Source organism: Austrofundulus limnaeus, unplaced genomic scaffold (genome assembly GCF_001266775.1).
Source record: "Austrofundulus limnaeus strain Quisiro unplaced genomic scaffold, Austrofundulus_limnaeus-1.0 Scaffold2162, whole genome shotgun sequence".
Lineage (NCBI taxonomy): Eukaryota > Metazoa > Chordata > Actinopteri > Cyprinodontiformes > Rivulidae > Austrofundulus > Austrofundulus limnaeus.
In genome coordinates this window covers 5,390-15,133 of record NW_013954564.1, presented here as the reverse complement: position 1 = coordinate 15,133, position 9,744 = coordinate 5,390, and the positions used below count along the sequence as shown (strand labels likewise).

At 40.1% G+C, this 9,744-nt stretch overlaps 2 protein-coding genes and 1 long non-coding RNA gene across 6 annotated transcripts in view; all 3 read left to right on the top strand.

Annotated features, from left to right (window-relative positions):
- capn10 (calpain 10) overlaps positions 1–2,056 on the top strand; it is an 11,321-nt gene extending 9,265 nt beyond the window's left edge. Inside the window, exons 12-13 of the mRNA XM_014034546.1 lie at positions 819–864; positions 1,044–2,056. Coding sequence (XP_013890000.1) covers positions 819–864; positions 1,044–1,073 — 76 coding nt within the window. The 3' untranslated portion in view covers positions 1,074–2,056. The remainder of the gene's footprint in view (positions 1–818; positions 865–1,043) is intronic.
- A 959-nt stretch (positions 2,057–3,015) lies between these two features.
- eif4e2 (eukaryotic translation initiation factor 4E family member 2) overlaps positions 3,016–9,744 on the top strand; it is a 9,883-nt gene continuing 3,154 nt past the window's right edge. For 2 of the 4 annotated variants that reach the window (XM_014034545.1, XM_014034543.1), the window contains exons 1-6: positions 3,016–3,124; positions 3,852–3,963; positions 4,041–4,175; positions 4,295–4,399; positions 4,480–4,632; positions 4,708–4,844. In XM_014034545.1, the coding sequence (XP_013889999.1) occupies positions 3,105–3,124; positions 3,852–3,963; positions 4,041–4,175; positions 4,295–4,399; positions 4,480–4,632; positions 4,708–4,844 (662 nt within the window). In that variant the 5' untranslated portion in view covers positions 3,016–3,104. Of the gene's footprint in view, positions 3,125–3,851; positions 3,964–4,040; positions 4,176–4,294; positions 4,400–4,479; positions 4,633–4,707; positions 4,849–9,744 lie in introns of all 4 variants that reach the window. The other 2 variants (XM_014034542.1, XM_014034544.1) reach the window with 1 other exon arrangement.
- On the top strand, positions 4,855–6,371 carry LOC106537169 (uncharacterized). The gene is made up of 2 exons (XR_001312614.1): positions 4,855–5,220; positions 6,105–6,371. It is a non-coding gene; the product is annotated as an uncharacterized LOC106537169 (long non-coding RNA).

The following is a 9,744-nucleotide window of genomic DNA, read 5'->3' as shown; positions in this document are numbered from 1 at the left end:
GATACATTTAAATCACATGACTTCAGTTGTCTTTTCACTTTAGGTATAAATTCACAAAATTAAGTATTATTTTAAGAAAAAAGACATTACACATAAAAATAAATAAAAAACATTAATAGTTTGGGTTTAACTCCAGTGTCAGTACTTGTAATTTCATTTTATTTAACATCTCATTGCAGCATAAATTTCATTACCTAAGTTGCTAAACATACATTTAAAAACAAATAATTCAGTCTGTGATGAATTACCAAACTCCACCATCTCTGTTTTCTTGTTTAGTTTGAAAAAGTTCTCTTTCTGGACCTTGAAAAGCTTCACCTTCTGCCTGAGAACATGCAGAGTGTAATATCTGCTGCTTACAGTAAAACCTCTACAGAACATCTGCTCACTACTGACCCTCAATAAAACTGATGCTAGGCCAGATGTGTGGTCACTGCAGCCGAACTGTCCATCTCCTTTTTTCTGGGTGAATTCATATTCAGATTCTCAAGTCGTCACTTTTCCATTTAGTTCATTACAGACTCAAAAGAGATGAGCAGTGTCACTTTAACATAAACTGCAGGTTTGTCTGTGTGTCTCGTGTACTTTTGGTTAAAATATTCTTGTTCTTCAGTCAGTGAAGTTACTCGCACTGGGGAGAGTATCCAGAAATTTTACTCAAGCAAAAGTAGCAGTACTACATAATAATATTACTCAAATAAAAGTATATAGTACAGAATAACAAATTACTCCTAAAAGTACTTTTTTTTCAAAACGTTACTCAAGTAAGTATGAATTTTATTGAAGTCAAAAGCAGTAATTTGTTTTGTCTCTCTCAGAAAAGTGGTGAAAAGCCAGGAACAGCTTGGACGAATGATTCAGGAGGTTGGTTCATTTGCAGAAATTACTTTCGTATTAAGTTAATTGATTATTAGAAATGAACAGATTCAGTCATTTTTTTAAATCAAACTCTGGGTTTGATTTAATTGAACTTACATTTGTTGTCAGAAGATGGCAGCACTGAATAATCCACCGGTCTTGATTTGTCTGTCTCTGGGTGGCAGGTCTCTCACGTCTCTGTGATGAAAAAGTAGTTCTTGGGATTGTTGCTGCTTGGCTGACGTCAGCTCAGCGTCCTGTGCCTTTTGGCCCACGATGAAACAACCAGCCGCACCATCAGCGCTCACCACAGAAGGCAGGACTGTGTTTGTGTTTGTATATATGTACCATGAGTGGCCGGCGGGCCAGGGAGACAAACCACCGAGGCTCTTGGTTTCTGTGCAGCCACACAATCGGCGGTGATTAGAACATCAGAGGTTTTCGATGGGCTGGGCTGCTAATGAAGTATGACGGCGCTGGCTGGTGTAAACAAACAGTGGCCACTGAAGAATACCGCCACTGCATTCGCTCATTCACTCACTGCTGCGCCTGCCGGCTCAGAACAAAGAGTCCTCTCATGAAGGTCCTCACAGAGGCACAGGGGGCAAGGGGTGAGGGTATGGTCTGCAAAAGCAGAGCCAACCACACCATGCCATACCCTCACAAAGCTTCCCACCCATCCTTCACCATCATACACTGAGCTTCTTATGTAGCTAGAATGATTATTTCTAGATATTTTACTTATTTAGACACAAAACAGCTTGTGTCTGTAACAAAAACTAATGGCAAACTGCACAATTAGAAGCCCACTTCATTCCCAAACTCGCCCTCCACCTTCCTTTTAGACCCCCGACTCGGTTCAAAGCTCTGCGTGGACCTGGACAGATCCATCGTTTGAAGTCGCCGCAAGAACAGAAGCCAAGCGAAGGGATGAAACAAGGAGGGCGGCACATCAGAGGATGCGAGTTCAAACGAAGGGGCCCGCCGGTCCCTTTTGTGTCGAGGCTGCGCATGCGCGCTGTGTGCCCGTCTGCTCGTAGCCGTCCCATATCTGGGAACTGAAGTCATCAAGTTTCAGAGCCAAAGTTGGCCAACTTAAAAAGCTGTGAAAAACTGTCTGAGTCGTGTTGTGTACATGTGAGTTTATTTATTATGCTTGGAAGTATTAAAGTATGTTCAATAAATTGTTCCAACATAATTTTGATTTGATTTTTATTTGTGATTTGTAAATGTGTGTGTTTGTATCAAATCTAGTACTGTGCAATTAAAAAAAAACATTTCCTTATACTTAGCTTTCTAGGGGACACATTTTCTTTTTATTATTAGTGGTCTTGATCAGTAGTTTCCATGTTTTCTGGTACTTGCTTCTTTTTCAGTATGTATCTGAACATGGCACCATATTTTGTGTGCTTAAAAAGGAGGAATGTGGACAAGTGGAAGGAAAGAAATACCAGGAATAACCAATTATAGCAGATGAACATTATCTGAATGCCATGTCTTTTAAAAAAATAGAGCAAAAACCTGACACAGGACATGAAAAATGCACCATCTTTATTCATCAGTTATCTGCTTTTTTTCTCCCTTTTCAAGTCTTGGGGGGTCACTGGTACCTATGTCCAGCAATAACTGCAAGAAGCAGGGCTTCATCTCGGACAGGTCAAGTTTATAACAGACACAAAAACAAGTAACTTTCTTGCATCCTCTTTTGGATTTATTATAAGATTCCAGCTAATACTTCTTTAGGACATGGTGTCAAAATAAAATGTTATATATTAAATATAATATATAATGTTAAACTGTCTCAATTTTGGTATTTTCGTATATTAAACTAAGGAAATGGAAACAGACTGCAACAACAAGCCTTAATATTTGATTTTATATACGATTAAATGCATAAACATAACTTATTTTTTCTTTGTTTGGGAACATTTTTATGTTAGATTCAGAAGTCATGAGACGTAAAAAGAATGCAAGTAAAATAATGAAGGAAAATATACAGAAATAACCACAGATTCATGAAGGCCTTTAAATCGATGGAAATAACTACATGGGAATGAGTTTACTATAAACTTCCGGTAAACAGGAAAAAAAAAACAGAAGTGCCTGTGACCTTTGACCTCTCCTACTGTCACTGCCTACACGCTGTACGCTGCGCGTCCGTGTGCCGCGGCTACTGCGCGTCACCGTTCCTGTGGAACTCAGGGGAGGCTAAACTCGGACTGCCAAAGACTCCTTCCTAGAAAATAATGAACAACAAATTCGATGCGTGAGTAAAAGTTTATCTGAGCTATGAACGCGAAACGGAGCTGAACTCTACGTCGCTTTTACGTAATCATCGCCGAGGGTTCAAGTTAGTGAAAGCTGCGATGCGTGAATGAGAGGTGTGTCAGCTTAGCATGCTATAAATCTATCAATGTGTCATATCGATTATAAAGGAAAGTTACATCCAGTCAAAAAGGTCAATTTGTAACAAAACAAAGCGATAATGATGACAAATATTTGTTTATTACTAAGGTTTGCGGTGTGCTATTACTCGTAGCTTAGCTTGTCAGAGAGCGGGTAGGCCGTCAATCCTCGGTGCAGTAGTAGTTCAGAGGCGGGAAGAGGAACAGTCAGGCTCGGCTCAAACTAGATGCCCGTGTCCCTTACGTACGAGCAAGTTGGCAAGTGCTGATTTTGACACAATATACTATAACCTCCCATAATAACATCACAGGCAGCGTCTCCTTGGATTCACAGTTGAACCTGTCTTTATTAGCCATTAAAAAAAACCGAACATGTGTTTGAGACTTTGCAGCAGCTGTGCGGTAAATCAGACCACGCAGCTGTAGTCTCGTTTTTGAGTTGATCATAATGTTTTTGCATCTTTTTGTTTATCCTACTCATCACAAACTATTTGTTGTCTTAACTGTAACAAAGTTGTTGAACACGATAATAACCATGGGATCAGAAGTGGATGATAGCATCATGTTTTATGTTTGTGTCGAATGCAGTTTGAAAGACGATGATAGTGGAGATCACGACCAGGAACAAGGCTCACCGAAAGACAACGAAAAGGAAAAGCTTGAAGACGACGACAAAGAACAGAGCATTACCAGGAGAAAGGTAAGGAAGCTCTATATTCACTCCAGAGTTGTATCCTCCTGTTTTCRACAGTCACAAATAACCTACCGTACTTACAGATGGTGGTTCCAGGGCCCGGAGAGCACCCTCTTCAGTACAACTACACTTTCTGGTACTCGAGGCGGACCCCCGGGAGACCAGCCAGCACTCAGAGTTACGAGCAGAACATCAAACAGATTGGCAGCTTTGCTTCGGTTTGTTGCCTTTCATGAGTTCACTGAAAGAGCTTTTGTTTGCCACCTCAGTTACAGTCGCTACATACAAGCTTTGCTGCTTTATTTTCTCACATTTATAAATGTAAATTTTTCTGAAGGTGGAGCAGTTCTGGCGTTTCTATAGTCACATGATCCGACCCGGTGATCTGACAGGTCATAGTGACTTCCATCTCTTCAAGGAAGGCATCAAGCCCATGTGGGAGGTTGGTGCGTTTACTTGTTTTTCCATTGAGTCTCTTTAGCGATGATCTAAAGCCTATTTTGAAATATTTCGCATGTTCAGGATGATGCCAATAAAATGGGTGGAAAGTGGATCATCCGTTTAAGGAAAGGCCTCGCGTCCCGGTGTTGGGAGAACCTGATCCTGGCCATGTTGGGGGAGCAGTTCATGGTTGGAGAGGAGATCTGTGGGGCTGTGGTTTCAGTGCGCTTCCAGGTAAACACAAAAACACACGCACTCACCCTAATCCCGCCCCTGATTTTAAAGCATTCACACCTTCTTTCCCTTCAGGAGGACATCATTTCCATCTGGAACAAAACTGCTAGTGACCAAGCGACCACAGCCCGCATCAGAGACACCCTGCGCCGGGTCCTCAACCTGCCTCCCAACACCATCATGGAGTACAAGACACATACAGACAGCATTAAGTATGTATGTCTCCACCTTTTATTATTTTCCTTCCAAATCTTCTCTCTCATTTTCTTATATAGATGTGCATGCTCACAAATACTTTCTCTTGGGTGAATCAGTGTGGGTTTAAAATTTTAATACTTGATTTAGCTTCAAAGAGCATCATTATACAAAATTACTTATGATTTATGTTTATTGTCTTTGTTCTAGTACATTTGCAAATGTTATGTAAAATAGGCTATGTTCAAACTGCAGGCAATCTGTTTTTAATGACAGTCTCATTGTGATAATTCAATCTTTTTATTTTTTTTCCTGAAATCTGTCATATGCGGTACTAAATCAGATACATATCTAGTGTGTCGTGGCAAGAATGGTCAGAAACATGGCGAAAAGGTGTTAGAAAGACAAATAGTCTTACGGGTATGATCATAAGTCATTTATTGATGGGCAGACATGAAACAGAAAGCAATCACGAAGTCTGTTAGATGTGGGCCCCCGACTGAGGGCGGAAGAGAACTGTTATACCTTCAGCTATCATTATGTGATAATGAACAACCAATCAGAATCTGCCTCGTTCTGGTACATGAAGTAGGTCAGCTTGAAGATGACGTTCAGACGATATCATGAGATATGAACAATGGTCAGTGTCAAGGTGATACATAATAAGTATTCCACAACATCCCCTCCTCTTGAGTAAAGGAAATACTCAATACTAAAAATGGAAAAAGGAATAATTATTATAAGTCAGTCCCACAAATGCATCGCTCAACAAATATAAAAGAGGAATATGGGAAGAATAGTGCAAAGGATTATTGGCATAAGCTGGCTTGTGCAAGAAAAAGTAAAAAACAAATGTGTAACAAAAAATAACAAACAAAAGCTAAACCTAAAATCTAAATAAATTAAACTAAAGGTAACAGCTCCACCCTCCTCTTGTTACACCTAAGCTAAATCCTAATAATGTAAGCCTAGAAACTAGTCCTCTGTGAAAGACAGATGCCGTTTGAACAGCACTTCACCAGCTCCCCGGACCTCGCAGGTAAAACCCAGACAGGTTCTTTTCAGCCCCAGTGCCGGAGCGCAACCCCGCAGCAGCCGTCCGCACGAACGGACACACGAAACCCCGGAGCAGACGGAGCGTCCGCTGCCGCCATGTTCGCGGTGCCGTCCGAAGCAAAACAGACCGGCCGCTGCGCGCGCCGCTCCGGTCCCTGCAGGCTTCCGTAACGTGACGCCAAAACTGTCGTGGCAAGAATGGTCAGAAACACGGCGAAAAGGTGTTAGAAAGACAAATAGTCTTACGGGTATGATCATAAGTCATTTATTGATGGGCAGACATGAAACAGAAAGCAATCACGAAGTCTGTTAGATGTGGGCCCCCGACTGAGGGCGGAAGAGAACTGTTATACCTTCAGCTATCATTATGTGATAATGAACAACCAATCAGAATCTGCCTCGTTCTGGTACATGAAGTAGGTCAGCTTGAAGATGACGTTCAGACGATATCATGAGATATGAACAATGGTCAGTGTCAAGGTGATACATAATAAGTATTCCACAACATAGTGTTTTTTAAGCAACTGCAATCATGACAGTCATGTCATTTCATCCATCTTTTTCATCCATCTTTTACGCCATATCTGGATTGATGAATCATATATTTGTACGAATCGATCCAAATATTTAAAGTTTGGAACTCTGCTCGTCTTCAGCTATAGAACAGAAGTCCAATTGCTTTGTCTTTTTTTACTTTTTAGATTTGTCATGCCTAGGAACATTAATAAAATTTTCCTATTTATATTAGAGCTGTTTTTCCTTTTCCCCCTTTTTTTTATTTTCATTATTCGTAAGGCTCTTTGTACTGATTCCAAAACTGTTAAGTGTTTTTAAATCGGACCACCCATTAAGTGATTTAGAGGTCATCAAAGCTTGAAAATATGGAAGCAAGTGTAGCATTACTTGCTTAACAACATATAAAAATCGCGGAGCCCCGTATACATTGAGCTTGTCACAGGTTTGCAACAATTTTTCAAACCAAAGCAGAAAACAAACTAGATGAATTTAGATGATGGTGGGGTCTCTAAGCATATCAAAGTGCCTATCATGTCTTGGATTTAGGGCTGGGCGATATGGGGAAAAAAAAAGGACAATTATTTCATATCGTCCAATCTCGATTAATATATTTTTTTTGTTAACTGTTAAAACGTGACTAAGAAATAATTGTCATCAAATAACAATAACATCAAATAAATATAGCTACAGGAAAAAAAATGGCTGTTATTTCACTTTCACTAATATAACAAATAGCTGTGGTTCAGTAGAACATGAAATTATTTTTGCAAAGTATTTAAAAGGGTATTTACCAAGAAAAAAAAACATTTATGCGTAAATCATAGAATCTCACATTAATAAAGTTACCCTTTTGTAAAATTAAAGTTTTAGAAATGAATTTCACATTAAATATGCCATAAAGAAGCATAAACCCTACAAACAGCAACAATTTATGCACACTTTGAATAGGATCGAAGCTCATTACTTTTGTTATGGATGGAACCTCCACCCCCTCCTTTTTTACAGAGCTTTATCAAACAACAAACAACACTGTTTCATTTTTTCTGAAAGAATATCTGATTCTGTACACAACATAAACTCCCAGCTTCTGAGTGTTCAGGAGTTTGCTGCGTCTCTCAGCTGCTGTTTGTGATGCGACTCAGACAGGAAGTGGTCTTCACGTTGCGTCCAGCCCATCGTGTGCCGATAAAACTTACAGAAAAGTTCTTCTCCAGATAAATGAAGAACCGCTGGGACATTGTTCGGTCCTAAACGTTACACTAACACCGCTTCATATTTTTGGAGGACACTTTTGTTTTAGCAAGCCGTGCATCACGGCTCTCTTTTCTTGCCCCTCCTTCCCCGTGTTGGGAGAGGAGCTTAGAGTTCACCCTGCGTGCCTGTAAGCAGGTAACAGCAGGTACAGGAACTGACAGTGGTCAAACTACCTCAGAAACTCGCTCAAATATGCGAACTCTGTGAGATTCTGTGTTTTATACTGGATTACTTTTTGTTTAGTTAATTCTGTGATGCATTTCTTTAGCAACTTTTAAACGGAAGTGGAGAAGGTGGATTCTGATTGGCTGTTTTCGAGCACATTTCAGCCATGTTTGATCGAGTAAGAGGCTCACAGCTGATCACCGTGATCGACCTGAATTTTTTTCTCAATCAATAATCGCAATCAACTAATCGCCCAGCCCTACTTGGATTACTATGAATTTATAGTAATAAATGGTAAATGGTAAATGGTACTGAACTTATAGAGCGCTTTTCAAGTCCCTCCGGACCCCCAAAGCGCTTTACACTAACAGACATTCACCCATTCACACTCACATTCACACACTGATGATGGCAAACTACACTGTAGCCACAGCTGCCCTGGGGCACACTGACAGAGGTGGGGCTGCCATGCATCGGCGCCACCGGACCCTCTGACCACCATCAGTAGGCAAGGTGGGTGAAGTGTCTTGCCCGAGGACACAACGACTGAGACGGCTGGACGGGGGATCGAACCAGTAACCTTCTGGTTCCAGGACGACTCCCCTAACCACTCCGCCACAGCCGCCCTTAAAGGATGCTAACGCTGGTATACCAGCTACTAGCATGATGGGATCCATACTTGAGTTTGTTTTTGCTTTCAGTACGCTGCCCCCGCCCCACAAGGGCAGTTTTGCTTCAGGGCAGCCAGATCAAATTTAAGTATTATAAGAAACAAGCAAAACGGATGAAAAGAATGTAGTAATTTTGATTGAATTGGTCCACACATGCTAACGTGTAGCYTCTATCTACATCTATCTATCTACTTTTAAACTATAATGTGAACAAACACGCTATAAATTCAGATCTGATCAAAAACAACAAAAAAATAAAATTGTACATTAAGACCTGCAGTGTGAACGTAGCCAAAATACATTTTTAGATCCACAGTAAATGGTAGTTTTAAGGGTGCATGTCATTGTGTTACAATCAAAAAAAAATTAAGAAAAACTTTGAAAGATTTTTTTTGTAAGTAGTTTAGTGTGCCGTTACCTATCTTTGCACGGACACCAGCTATAATCATGTGCTTATAAAATCATCACTCGGGGGGAGGGGGAAATTAACAGCATGTGTCATTTATTTGTGTAAAAATGATTTGAATGTTTCAACACTGTTCATGTTTGTCTGTCGGACGTGGTGTAGAACAGTGGTTCCCAAAGTTGGGGTCGGGACCCAAAGTGGGGTCCTGAATAGGGTTGGGCAATATTGGCAAAAAAATTAATCACGATTAATTGTGGTATTTAGCTGATAACGATTAATTTGACGATTAATCCCCTGGAGTCCCTGGACACCTTTATGTCCAGGTCACATGACCAATTTAGTGGAAAAAATTTGCTCTTCATAAAAATCTGTTCCAAATTGTGTCAAAATCACAGACTTCAGGCTATACATCTAATTTTAAATTGTGTTGATAGATAAATAAATTACAGAACCTTTTTTTTTATGTTCATCATATTTGAAGCAGAGGAGCTCCGAGCGGACTCTGCCTGGTGGCATTAATCGTATTAATCATCAAGTGCCAAATAATAATCGATTAATGTTTTTCTGACGATTAATTGCACATGATACGATTATGCCCAACTCTAGTCCTGAAACATCAAGGTTGGGTCCTGAAAAGATTTTCTAAATTAATTATATTTTTGCCTTAGTTGCCTAAAATATATAAATGTAGAATAATAAATATTGTTACTATGCTCATGTTTTGTTGACCTGATACAAATGTTTGTCATCCAAAAATAGTTGTGGGCACAGGTCTCTGCTACTGTTATTTTGTGGGTCAAAAGCTGAAAAGTTTGGGAACCACTGCACTTCAGAAATCAATTTAAAGGG